Source organism: Gossypium raimondii, chromosome 11 (genome assembly GCF_025698545.1).
Source record: "Gossypium raimondii isolate GPD5lz chromosome 11, ASM2569854v1, whole genome shotgun sequence".
In the NCBI taxonomy this organism is placed as follows: Eukaryota; Viridiplantae; Streptophyta; class Magnoliopsida; order Malvales; family Malvaceae; genus Gossypium; species Gossypium raimondii.
Genome location: NC_068575.1, coordinates 31,886,471 through 31,900,944, shown reverse-complemented (window position 1 = coordinate 31,900,944; position 14,474 = coordinate 31,886,471). Strand labels below are relative to the sequence as shown.

General features: G+C 29.5%; 1 protein-coding gene and 1 long non-coding RNA gene across 2 annotated transcripts; one reads left to right on the top strand and one right to left on the bottom strand.

Moving 5' to 3' along the window:
* Positions 1-5,713: 5,713 nt before the first annotated feature.
* On the top strand, positions 5,714-11,016 carry LOC105804161 (ABC transporter G family member 1). Its single transcript, XM_012636653.2, has 8 exons — positions 5,714-6,241; positions 7,324-7,406; positions 8,762-9,226; positions 9,322-9,408; positions 9,495-9,617; positions 9,707-9,901; positions 9,984-10,070; positions 10,160-11,016. Exons 1-8 carry the CDS (start codon positions 5,896-5,898, stop codon positions 10,844-10,846), a joined length of 2,073 nt encoding a protein of 690 aa, XP_012492107.1. The 5' UTR covers positions 5,714-5,895; the 3' UTR covers positions 10,847-11,016.
* A 2,432-nt stretch (positions 11,017-13,448) lies between these two features.
* Positions 13,449-13,976, bottom strand: LOC128034878 (uncharacterized). Its single transcript, XR_008190954.1, has 2 exons — positions 13,834-13,976; positions 13,449-13,753 (listed from the first exon to the last, which is right to left on the bottom strand). It is a non-coding gene; the product is annotated as an uncharacterized LOC128034878 (long non-coding RNA).
* Between the last annotated feature and the right edge of the window lie 498 nt (positions 13,977-14,474).

The window sequence follows — 14,474 nt, the reverse complement described above, 5'->3', positions numbered from 1 at the left end:
GCCTACAAGCTTCTCCATACCAATCTGATTATTTCCTCCATTTGAAACCTCAATTGCAGCAACTAGCAAAACACCCTTTCACACAATTAACCAATGAATAACCTGGCTCTGAGATACCATAAAACAAAAGGGAATGACCGAGGTAATGAAAGAAATAATAACAAGAAAAGCTCAAAGTATTGAAGAACGTTTTTGATTACTGAAAAACACAATTACATTAGATAAAATGACATATAAATAGCTTAACTACATGTAACGTTAAAGCTAAAAACCTGCAACTAATAGCCCACTAAAACCTCAACTAACAAAACATAGTCTGATCATATCCCTATAAAATAGGAACCAACTTATTTGATAAAGAAAACAAGTAAATTAAAAAATCCAGTAAGATGCACTAATTTTTAACAATCCTTTCATCTCTTGCTCCATTTCTTTGTATTACATAAGCTTTTATAATTTGTTTTCCATTTGAGATGAATTTGTTTTCTCTTTTATTTCCACTTCTTATTATTTTCCTTTTTTTTCATTCATATCTTAATCTTAGGTAACAGAAGAAATAAGAGCATTGAAAGCAAACCTAAGATCTTCCCAAAGAAAGAATGATCCCAACAAAATTAGGAAAAAAGAAATCAAATCGGGTAGATGTTTGTCCACAGGGTGGTGTTCCTCTCTGGCGCCTGTGTCAAGCTTCTTCACCCTATTTTCCCTTCACTTGTTTTTTTTCTTTGTTTTGTGTCTTCTTTTTTACATGAGGATCGAAAAATGAAATCTGGGTTGTTTCCTTTCTATTTTTATTTTTACATATATCTTAACTGTCAAAAAAGCTAAAAGATGGAGATGGTTACACCATTTCATAGTTGAAAGAACATTTTCGAGATTGCTACTGAAATGATCAATGGTTGTCAAACAAGAAAAAAAAAGAAAATGATTTCGGGAATTTGGGTTTTGATTTTGTTTAGGATTAAAGGATATTTTTTCTGAAAGCAAGTTCTGTATTTCATTTATTAAGAGCCAATTTGAAAAATAATTAAACATTGATGAATGACGATCCATATGAACATAATGAACAAGGCACATTTGGATTGTTATTTTTTTTATTTTTAGTTTTTATATTTTGAATTTTTATATTTTTTTGGAATTTATATATTTTATTTGTTCAAACGATGATATCATTATAATATCATCAACATCACGTGTCTTCATTTTAAAGTGTCACATCTCCAAATTTAATGCTATTACTGAAAATGACCAAAATCATGGATAGAATGAAAATTAAAGAATTTAAGAAAAAATAATTATCAACTTAGAAGAAGTAGACAAATTCAAGCATCAATTTTATATTTAATCATTTAATATCAATTATCATATTTTCAGTTCTTCTAGTAATCCAATAACAAATCCTTCATAGCTTTGATGCATAATTATTTAAAATAAAATAAAATTTATTTTCAATAATTTGATATGATAAGGTTCAGATATCATTTGAAAGAATTGAAAAATCATATATAAAATTTAGAATTGTAAACTAGTATATATCATGTCAAATCATTAAAAATAAATTAAACGTAAAATTAGATGTGAAAGCATATTTAAATCCATTAATAACTTAATATATTGAAAGATTATGGTTTTAACCTTTCAAAATAACACACAAATATTTTAGTGAAGTGACTCTTTCTTTTCTCGATGATTAGATGTTAAAAAGTGATGTATGAGTAATTTAAAACCATAATTGTAATATATAACTTTTTACACATTAACATTAATTTTTAATTAGTTCATCATTAATTAGAAATTAATTACTATCTACATATACTTGATCTATAATTTATTTAATTAATAATTGAAACTTAATTAGTGTAACACCTCTAACCTGAATGCATCATCGGAACAGAGTTACAGAGTACTACTGGAATTTACAGATCGAATAACAAACATTTCATATCATATAGCATTCATATCAGAAACCAATCAAGATCAAGCATAATGTCCCTTATAGGAAGCCTCGAGGCCCAAAATACACATTAGAAACAAATCGGGACTAAACCGGCTACTTAGAAATTTTTTTGGAAACTATTAAAATTTTTCAAAGGTGCAAGGGACACGCGCCCTTGTGGCTAGGCCGTGTGGCTTACACGGTCAAGAGACACGCCCGTGTCTCAGGCCGTGTAAGCATTTGAAGCAGGGGAACACGATTGTGTCCCAGCCCATGTCTATACTTAGGAGCTCTCTTACTTAGGTCACAAAGCCAAGCCACCCGCCCATGTGCTAGGTCATGTGAGCATTTTATTTTGTGAAAATTTAAGATAAAGGGGACACGCAGTCGTGTCACCAGGCCGTATGTCACACACGGTTGAGACACACGCCCGTGTCTCTGCCCATGTGAACGAAAATAGGCCATATTACAGGTCATATTTCTCATCCAATTTGTTACTAAACTAGCCCCAATAATTCACACCTCTACGAACTATATCATGGCATTCAACACAAGCTATAATAAGAAGCTATTCTCAACAATTTACATATAGACCAACATTAAACAAAATACCTATACATGTCATTATGACCAAAATCAAAACATTCGAAAGTACCGATAGAACCAATGGATAGTGTGATATATCTCTGACAAGCTTCCAACCTAATCGAGCTTCTGATAGTCTGAAAAATAAAGGAAAACAACTACGTAAGCAATGAATGCTTAGTAGGCTCGTATAAACTTTAATCATATCAATTCATTTTAAATAAGAATTTATACATATCCAGAATAATCCATATTGATACCACAATATTCATGAAGTATATTCAACAACTTTAACTCTTCCAAATTTCTAAATTTTCATTTGAATTTCTTTACTATCCACACTCATTCTATATGCATAACACACTAGTCATAAACATATCATACCACCATAATCACAAGCTAGTGCATTTGAACATAGCCCTTTTCAAATTAATAACATAATAAGCCAATTCATAAGAAATTACATAACTTAAAGCTTACCACTCTTTCATGAGCACAAGTATATTTTAATTTGTGCACTTACCCTTCCAACGCATCATATAAATAAACATATTACCATTTAACCAATAGTTTGGCACTTGTCTAAGCATCAACAACACTTGTTAGAACACTTGAACATATTTCATATAAATCCAACATTGATAAACTTATTTTATCAACATATCACACTTGAGTTTATTACTCATCACAACTTAAATAATTTCTATGTATCAACATATCAAGATATTGATATATATAATCATATCATGATACATATCATTCTTTTATTGTTTCTTCATATACATATATTATCCAAAAACAACTCCTGTTATCTTACCATTCGAAGAATGACTTACGAATATGAGTACATCGTTAACAGAAGCTCGTAAGCTGAACAGAAACTCTTAAGAGTTGAACAGAAACTCATAAGAGCTGAACGGAAACTCATAAGAGTTAAATATAAGCTCGTAAGAGCTAAACAGAAAGTAAAACACGAGAGCTCGAAACAAATGCTGAACCCGGTTTACTTGGGTAATTCACAGTCATTTTCGTCCAATGCCATCATGCGCCATATAACGAATGTACTTAAATCTCGCATTCAATCCAAACTGAGTATTAATTTCAATAATATTTTTTTAACAACAATTCAATTCTAACAAGAGAACATATATATATTACCAATCACCAATTAACATTCATTTTAACCAAAATTATATAGAATACAGTTCATACGAACTTACCTGAATTGAATTGTAATAATTGCAGGAGTTCAGGGAATATTCCACTATTTTTCCTTTTTTCACGAGTATCTACGGGATCTTGATCTAAAATATAAAATTACTCATTCATTATCATATATTTCAATTCCAATTCATTTCACAATTTATACCATTCAATTTTTTGAATTACACGATTATCCCAACTTTTATAACTTTTGCAATTTAGTCCCTTAACTAGTTAATCTATCAAATCAACTAATTTTTCTCAATTAATAATTTTTCCAAATATTCTAGGCTACCATACAACCCTTAATAAAATAAAAATTTAATACAAAACCCTAATATTTTAACCTTTTCACAATTTGATCCTAAAATCAATATTTAACAAAATCACTTTATATAATCATCATACAACAAAATTAAAGCTCTAAACCCACTTGATATAAATTAATAATTTCTTTCAATATATTAATTTAGACAATAAAACAATTCATTTCATGCAATTTGATCATTTTGACATTTTACAAATTTACCCTAAAATTTTACTTTAATTCAATTTAGTACACGAGCCTAAAACATGCAAATTAATCATTTCTAATGCAAACTCATACTAGCTGAATATTCATGGCATTCAATACAGCTCATTTTTATGTTTTTCTATCACTACTAAACTTAAAAATAAAATAAAACCTTAACATCCATACGTTATTCTCTTGAAACCAAACTTTAACTTAACTTTCTCTTCTCCAACTTTTATTTCTTGAATCTAACTTGATATTCTAGCTCCCCATAGTTTTCTTATTATCTTTCTCTCTTGCTAGTTATGGAAATTCTTTTAATTTCTAAGTGAAAATGGTAAATTTTTGTGAAAGAACCAAATTGTAAAGAAAAGAAATTTTTCTTTCTTTCTTCTTCTTCTCACATTGAGAACATGGAAAGATGAAGAGAATTCTTCATCTTTCTTTCCTTATATACTAAAAAGAATTAATAAAATATAAATAAATGTAAAATCAAATATTAATAAACTAATATTTATTTATTTATTTAATCTAAAATATCACGAACATCATTATTATTCTTCAAAATCATCTTCCTTGCTAAATGATCATTTTGCCCCTTATGATCCTTCAAAATTCCTCCATTGACTTATCACTCATTTTAGTAAAATTATGATTTAACCCCTCATACTTTTTCCACTTATTTAATTTGGTCCTAATTCATCCATTTTCCTTAGTTTCTAGATCCTTCCACCCTTAACATTTGCACTATTGGTCCTTCAACTTTTTTCATATTTACACTTTAACCCCTCAAATATTGAGTATTTACTCTTAGGCAACAAAACTTTTCTCACTTTTGTGATTTAGTCATTTCTTGAATTAATATATCATAATATACTTCCCAAACAGATTTTGCTAGCATAACTCAAAATTCCCCTTTTTGTAACTTTATTTCTTTATTTTATTATATGAAGGATAATATTTCACTTTCTTACTGTAGTAACTTTCGGGGCATTATAACAAGCCAATCAAATTAGATCACTTTTAGTTAGATTATTTTTTTATAATAATAAATAATAATATATAATTATTTTTATTATATAGGTGTTGTTGATATTATCTAATATATACTCCTATCATAAATCGGACTGAAATATATGTAATTATATTAAAAAATATCCCCGCCATTGCCATTACCCACCACACATTATAACCGGAACCAACGCAGGAATTGAAATAACTTTGGGTTGATTTTATCCACGTTATCCGCGTGTTAACTTTTTTTCAACTCACCAATTTAATTTATGTGGTTTTAAAAATCAGAGTTGACCAACTTACTAACTCACCGCACCAGTATAATATGCTTAACGTTTCAAACTTGCAAAGCTTACAAAATCTTCTATTAACTAAAAGTAATTAAAATGTGTTTATCGATAGGATCCCTGTTTACCTTTAAACTAAAGTCACCAATTCTACAATTGTCTGCTAATAGCAGTGCTGCAATACCACCTTATAAAGATATAATACTTTTTGAATATATGTTCTTCAGTAGGAAAGTCTTGCATCTTCACGTATACGATATAAAGATATAAACGCATCACCATCACTATAAAATATTCGGATCGGCTGTTGCTTCACTCAATATCTTCTGATTCATTAACTTAGTTCACTATTCAGAATGGATTCCTCAGTCATCGTCCCAACATGGACACCGGGGTCAAGCCCCGAACATTCTTCTCAAAACCATCAGCCTGAAGCAGCAGAGAATGACAACTTGGAGATAGAAAGCATGGTTTCTGGACGAGTCGGTTCCTACAATGAAGCGCCGTCTTTCAGGATTGAGACAGAACCAGGTGATGGCGTTTTCTTGACATGGGCTGATCTTTGGGTGACTGTTTCTAAGGGGAGAAAGGGAAGCAGGGCGATCTTACAAGGGCTAACTGGGTATGCTGAGCCAGGGAAGATGTTAGCCATCATGGGACCTTCAGGGTGTGGCAAGTCAACCCTTCTTGATACACTGGCAGGTCATATATCTTTACATCTTTGCTTCGATTTTTTATTTTCATTTTCCAAAAGGGTTTCTTGCATTGGCATGTCCATCACTTTGACTAGTTTTTGACAACTTCGGGTTGAAGATACTACCAGTACAAATTAATAGTAAACAACAAGTTTATGTTTCAGAATGGCTAGATCATAGCCAATGGGAATTGTTGATGGGTAGGTCACTTTTCAAGCCTTAAAACATATAATATGATCGAGTCATATTTGGAGAAGCCAAATCTTTTTTTTTTTATTTTTTAACTATGAATATGCCAAAAGTACAAAAAAAAAAATTGGAGAAAGAACACTAAAAGGATCCGAAATGCCCCTCCCCACGTTGCTGTTTATATCAAGCAATATTGGTGTGAGATTTAAAATTAGTCATAAATATTTATTTGCCTTTCTAATTTTATAAAAAAGTTATTTTAATCTATTTACTTTTTGTTTCTTTAGTCTTTTAATTTGTGTTTTTTAGGTTAAATCACTTTAAAATTAATTGAAAAATTAACGTTTGTTAATTTTCTTGACGTGAAATAAACATGGATTGATTATCATATTGACAACATGTAAGCATTTAATTACTCTTTTAGAAATTAAAAATTTAAAAGAATTATAAAATTTATTTTTAAAATTAAAATAATTAAAATTATTAAGAAAATATAAAATTATAAAAATATATTTTAAAATATTTTAAAATTTTAATAAAATAATAAAATGTTGACAAGTTAACCACACGTATGTCATGTTAGTAAAGTTGACAAACATTATCTTTTTCACCTATTTTAAGATGATTTAATAAAAATATAAATTTAAAATTAAAAGAGAAAAAAAAATTAAATAGAGAATTAAAAGATTATTTTATATAGAGATAACACGTCAAAAAGGTGATTATCACTTTAAAATATTCTACTAATTAATGTTATATCATGCTACAGAAGTTGACGTAATTCCATTGAACTTTGTGTGAAATTGCTTCTTTTCATTATTGTTAGTATAGTTTCGGTAAGAATTGTTAAGGTTAAGTTTTGATTGGATGATAAAATGATAAAAAGTGTTTGATTGGCAGGAAGACTATTAAGTTCGCGTATTCATCAAACAGGGGAGATCCTAGTTAATGGTCGCAAGGAAACGCTTGCTTTTGGAACTTCGGTATGGAAATTATTAACTAAATTGGAAGCTTAAGTCAATCCAAATCCCTCGATCCTCTTCAAACTTAAATATGACTGTTAGTTGCTAAATTGGAAGCTTAAGTCAATCCAAATCCCTCGATTCTCTTCAAACTTAAATATGACTGTTAGTTGTTCAATATTAAATTCATTATTATTATTATTATTATTATTTTATGTCACCAATTAATCAAACAAAATTTAATTAAAAATAAATCAAAATCATATAATAAAAATAATATATTAATAGGATTGCATAGGTAGTCTAAATTTTAAAAATAAAATAGAACCAATCCCTACATATGTTTGGATAAATTTTATTAAAAGAAAAAAAAAGGAAATGATATGAATATTTAAAATTAGTAAAGGAAAAGAAAGGAAATGAATTGTAACATATTTGGTTTGGTTAAAATATTGAAAGAAAAGTAAACGATTTATTAATTTTCATTTTAAACCTTTACATACTAACATATAATAAAATTAAAAATTATAAAAATAAATATTTTTTATAAATCATAATACATCAAAATATTCTTATTTAAATAAGAATGAAGGCATGGTTAATGTCAAAAATAAATTTACAAAATAAAGAATCAAAAGAAAAAAAAAAGGAAGTGAAGGATGAGATTGATAATTTTTGAAAGCTAATTTAAAACATAGAAACTTAATAATCCAAAAATATCTATTTATTCAATGTTTTATTTTATTGTAGGATGGTTAATTATCGGTAATTAGTTTTTATTCCATAAATTTGCTATTTTTATAGTATTATGGCAAGATAGAGTCTTAAAATTTGTTGAATACAAATTTCAAAAATAGAGTTATAATAAAATGTTTAAAGGGTAAAACTGATATTTTAAATATTATTTTCCTATCACTTTTAACACAAATTGGGTATTAAAAATAAATTAAAACAATGGAAAGTGATGAATTTTTAAGTTTAACTCATTCTATTTTCCTTTTCATAGTAAAATATGCTGTCGAAGCAAGGAAACTTGGTTTTCCTTCCTTTTCTTAACCCATTCAAACATGCTATTAAACCTTGAATTTGAGCGCTTAAAATCTAATAACTTCAATGTTGTGAACATAAATAAAATAGCATTACTCTTCTTTTACTATCTTACCAATATTTTTTATTTTCTCAAAAGTATTGCTTAATTTTCTTTTATATATATATTTTTTATTTCTTTCACTCGCATTCTAATATTGTATCAGTTATTGAGTTTGTTGATTGATAAACCTTATGTTTATTTGCCTTTACATGCCATATGTTCATTATAGTGGAGTTATATGCCTAAGAAAATTATTAACCAACACCTTTTTAATGATCAATATTAGGCTTATGTTACTCAAGATGATGCTCTAGTGACAACGCTTACAGTAAGGGAAGCTGTTTTCTACTCAGCACAACTTCAGTTGCCTGATTCCATGTCAATATCTGAAAAGAAAGAAAGAGCTGAGATGACAATAAGAGAAATGGGGTTGCAAGATTCCATGGACACTAGAATCGGAGGGTGGAGTTCCAAAGGACTTAGTGGAGGACAAAAGCGGAGAGTTAGCATTTGTATTGAGCTCTTAACATGGCCTAAGCTTCTCTTCCTTGACGAGCCCACTAGTGGACTAGACAGTGCAGCATCCTACCATGTTATGAATCGAATTGTGAAGCTAGCTCGCCAGCATAGAAGGACTGTAATAGCATCCATTCATCAACCTAGTAGTGAAGTTTTTGAGCTTTTCCATAATCTTTACCTTCTCTCCTCTGGCAAAACAGTCTATTTTGGTCCTGTTTCAATGGCTGAGATGGTATGCATACATATATTTTTCAAATATTCATGCAAATTGGAAAATAATTATGAGTGTTGATATTTTTTTCTTTTGCAAACTAAACTTGTTTCTAGCTTTTTGCTACAAATGGCCTCCCTTGTCCACCTTTAAAGAACCCATCAGATCATTATCTTAAAACCATCAACAAAGACTTTGATGAGGTAAGTATCTGGCACACTCAAAGTATAAACTATGCATTTGATAAGTTAATTATCAATTTTTGAATTTGCTTATTGGTGTTGATTAGGACATAGAGCAAGGAATAGGTACCAATAACACAGAGGAAATCATCAACACACTTGTCAAGTCTTACAAGTCATCAGAGATATGGAAAGAAGTTCAGCATAATGTATTAAAGATATCCCAACAAGTATGTTAATTTTAAACTTAAGTCTTATAGATACTTAAACCTAAAAAAAAAGCCTATTACTCCAACTTGTAAGGGTTCTTTATTTGCAGAAAGGAGGGCCTCTAGAGAGAAAGGGAAGCCAAGCTAGCTTCATTACCCAAAGCATTGTTCTTACGAAGAGATCTTTTATTAATATGCATCGCGATTTAGGATACTACGTGCTTCGCTTTGTAATGTATTGTGCATTATGTTTATGTATTGGGACTATCTTCCATGATGTTGGCTTCAGCTACGATTCTATTCAGGTAACTTGATGACATACTAGAAATTATTCCATGCTTTAGTAAAGATGATATAAACCGATTAGCAAAACTTTGGGATTTTTAGGCTAGAGGATCCATGCTCTCGTTTGTTTCGTCATTCTTGACTTTCATGGCAATAGGAGGATTCCCTTCTTTTGTTGAAGACATGAAGGTACTATTTTTTTTTTTCAATTTCTTCACCATTATGTACATGGTTCATTAGTTTTTGACATTCCTTTTCTCCCCTTTCATCAAAATCAGATCTTTGGTCGGGAAAGACTGAATGGACATTATGGGGTTGGAGCATTTGTTATTGGAAACACAATTTCATCCATCCCCTACTTGTTTTTAATCTCTTTAATCCCAGGAGCACTAGCCTATTACCTGGTTGGACTTCAGAAGAATTTTGGTCGCTTTGTCTACTTTGTCTTATTGCTCTTCAGTAGCATGACGGTGGTCGAGAGCATAATGATGACTGTTGCAAGCATTGTGCCAAATTATCTCATGGGAATCATTACAGGAGCTGGTATCCAAGGAATAATGCTTTTAAATGGTGGTTTCTTTCGGTTGCCTAACGACCTCCCTGACCCAGTTTGGAGGTATCCCGTGTACTACATCGCATTTCACACGTATACAAATCAAGGATTCTACAAAAATGAATATGAAGGATTGAGTTTCACCAACGATCGAGCTGGGGGACCTCCTACCATTAGTGGTAATGAAGTCTTGAGAAGCTTTTGGCAAGTTGACATGGGATACTCTAAATGGGTTGATCTTGCAATCTTGGTTAGCATGGTGGTTATATATCGTCTCATGTTCTGGGGAATTATTATCAGTGTTGAAAAGGTAAAGCCTATTCTCAAATACTATATGGCAGTCTCTCCTAAACAATCAAGTATGATATTAGAAAACCCTACTCCTATTTCTTCACAACAACAAATGGTTTGAAATGTTGTGTATTAAGGACACGTTTGGTTCGCTGTAATGGAATAGATGTGTAATGGAATAGAGGCGTAATAGCTAATCCTTTTGTTTGGTTGAATGGAATGGAATAGAACTGTAATAATATTCTTGTGTTTGGTTGAATGGAATACCCTTAGCAAAATTTTTTTTAGGTAGATGATTATTGTTATTGTTATTAAATTTTAATAGGATTATTAATATAAATAATAAATAATTTAATCATATTTTAACATAATTATTATTAAATATAATTTAATAAAAGTATATAATTTAATAAAATATATGAATTTACTAAAATCATAATATATAATACTATAAAATATAATTTAAAATAATTATTATTAAATATAATTTAACGAAATATATAATTTAATAAAATTCTTAGTATTAAATATTAAATATTCTTATATGAATTTACTAAAATCATAATATATAATACTATAAAATATAATTTAAAATAATTATTATTAAATATAATTTAACAAAATATATAATTTAATAAAATTCTTAGGATTAAATATTCTTATGATTGTATCAACAAACTTCATCAATTTCTTCTATCAAATATTAAAATATTTGAACTTGACTTTGAATAATGATTTTATGATTGTTACTTTACTATCAGCAACCCAAGTTCAATTTGCTTAACAACATAATGAATTAGGGTTTTTCTTCATATTCCCAATTATGTATTCCATTTCCGACCGTAAAGCACCTTTCAACTCATCTCATCAGTGATTTTCTGTCCATTGATAAATTAGAATTCTATTGTTTGTGCATCAACAATTTCGAATTCTAAAATTTAGAACGTAAATTTTATTTTCTCAATTTCATTTTTGTTTCTAGTTTTGAATTGCAGCAATTTTGGTCTTCAATATTGTTTTCTTCTTTCATTTTAACTTCTTTTCTTCTTCTTTTTTTTTTTGTATTTTCTGTAGAATTTAGATAAGAAAAATATTAAAATGATTCAAAAGTTACTTGTTTGCTTCAAAACGAATTATTTAAGGACTAAGGGTCTGTTTGTTTGGCAGTAAAATGTTTTCCATAAAATGATTTCTGGAAAATGTTTTACTTTTCTGTAAAATGATTTACTGGAAAATATTTTCTGCTGCATTTGGTAAATCTGTAAAATATTTTCATTGTTTGGCGATTTCTGAAAATATTTTCCGGAAAAGTTGTTTTTACATATATTTTACATATATTAATATATATTTATTAATATATATTAATAAATTATTTTACATATATTGCAATGATTTAATTATAATAATACTCAATTATTAAGCTACAATATTAATCGTTATAAATTGAAAAAATTAATATCAAATAAATTATTTGTAATTGTGTTAAAAAACAAGTATTGAATAATTATAAATTGCTTGAAACCGAATGAGTACTAGAAATAATAATATTATCCAAATACATAATTAATGGTACACCACATAGTAATAACATTGTCCAAGTGAATAATATTACATCACATATATCCAAATACATAATTAATGGTACACCACATAGTAAGAACATTGTCCAAGTGCATAATATTACACCACATAAATGTATCAATATCTTCAACCCTGAGAAAATTTTTGAAGCCAAATTTTTTTATGCTTCTTATTTTTAACTAAAAAAAAGTTTGGCCTCTGATTCATGATTCCCTAGATAATCAAGCACAGAACACAAGAAGTCTTCATCTAATCCTTCTTCCTCCATCGACATCACTTGTTCGTAAAGCTGTGATGTATTATCGGTAGTAAATTTTTCCAAAGCATTAGCAATTTTGCCAAGTTGTTCACCCACAAAGTTAATTTGTTCATCAACGAGACTTTCTTGACCACTTTTTCTTTTACGTTTGGATGTGCCAGATGAAGATACATTTGTTCTTACCTCTTCAGCCTCTTCATTGTTGCAGTCTACAGGTATTGAATCTTCATTACCGTCATCCAAATCTATGTCAGCAAATGTTCTGGCAAAACTCCCTGTTGCCATATCTTTGCCAACAACCACAGCCATTTCATCATAATGATCAATGCTTTTATTCAAAATGGTTCATACTTCTTGTGTGCTGTTGGATATTATACACAATTAGAATAACAAGTAAAAACAATTGAAATATACTTAACATATATATACATATACTACCATCATCTTTGCATCATATGTCGCTCTATCACATGTGATCATTTTCATGTTATCATCCCATCCAAAACCACTTTCACCTCGAATTTTGCATATAATCGCCCTTTGGTTTTTATCGTCCTCAAATGATTTTCCACATGCTTCGCATCGCATTGGACTTGGAATCTTTCGAAATGGCGTCAACAACTCGATTAATAGAAACGCTCGAAAGTATTAGAAGGTTTATTTCCTTTTGAGCCTCCTCTCGCTAGAATTTCAAGGAAAACATGTTCCATCGGTTTAGTCCACCTGAATTGCTTGGAGGTCCCTTCTTTGTTGCCCTTACCCATTCTACAAAATAAATTCAACCATTTCAATATCCAACAAGCTTAAAACATAATAATAAATTCAATATCCAACAAGCTTAAAACATAATCAATATCTAACAAATTCAAGACATATATCAAAATCCAACAAACTAAAATTTCAATATCATTATCCAACCAACATTTACAAAAACAACATTCAAAAAATTTTAAATACTAAAACATACATAACATAGAAACAACAACCCTAAGCCCTAAACCTAAATATTTCTAGCCATATAATCAGTCCACATAGTTTGTGCAATTTCATCTCTCTTAGCGCACCATTCTCTTGCTTCTTGTCTTTCTTCTCGCTCGTGAGAGTTGGTATTATCAAATCAGACTCAGACGCCTCGTATAATCCTTGATTAAGTAAATCACTAGGATCAACTCCCATTATATGATTTACCTACAATTTTACAATACATAATTAATACTAATAAATTATGAGCTTATTAGAACTATTTCCTATTTTATGATAAATATTACCTTCCGGAATTCTTAATCCTCCTGGACGTGAAAGTGAATCACTTAAAATACGAGAATCATGTGCACTACCTTCCCAACCAGCTAGAACATAGGAAAATTTCAAATCAAATGTAATGGCAGCCAATACATTTTGTGTCGTCCCCTTTACTGCCACTGAAATCTTCCTTGCATGCTAAGTGGAACGGATGCACGAATATGAGTTCCATCTAATGCTCCAATGCAATCTTTAAAATAAGGATAAAACCTTGGATTGTTTCTAATTTCACTAGGAGTTGACTCATCGTAATCTAATAACTAGTCTATACAATTTCAAAATAGCTCTCAATACAACCCTAAAGTAACGGTGAAGCTGCTCTCGGTTGATCTATAATATCTAGATCCAATCACTCGAAACCTTACATTATGACCAATTATATGTAAAAATATAACTACTTGCTCCCTAATGTTGTGACTTTAGATGGTTGTAACAAATTATTCACACTCAGAATATCACATAAATTAAAAAAGGCGATCGGTCTCATCCTTATCACATCAATACAATGCTAGTCACCACTATATAAAATACTATTAATATAATTTTCTCTTTCATTATCTCGATTCACACGAGGGCTAGAAGCAATTTCCTTCCTAGTTTTTAATTT

Excerpts from the sequence above, each read along its gene's own strand:
- LOC105804161 (XM_012636653.2), top strand. The coding sequence starts at position 5,896 with ATGGATTCCTCAGTCATCGTCCCAACATGGACACCGGGGTCAAGCCCC. Across the intron at positions 7,407-8,761 it reads CGCTTGCTTTTGGAACTTCG|GCTTATGTTACTCAAGATGA; the intron begins GTATGGAAATTA and ends GATCAATATTAG. Across the intron at positions 10,071-10,159 it reads CTTTTGTTGAAGACATGAAG|ATCTTTGGTCGGGAAAGACT; the intron begins GTACTATTTTTT and ends CATCAAAATCAG.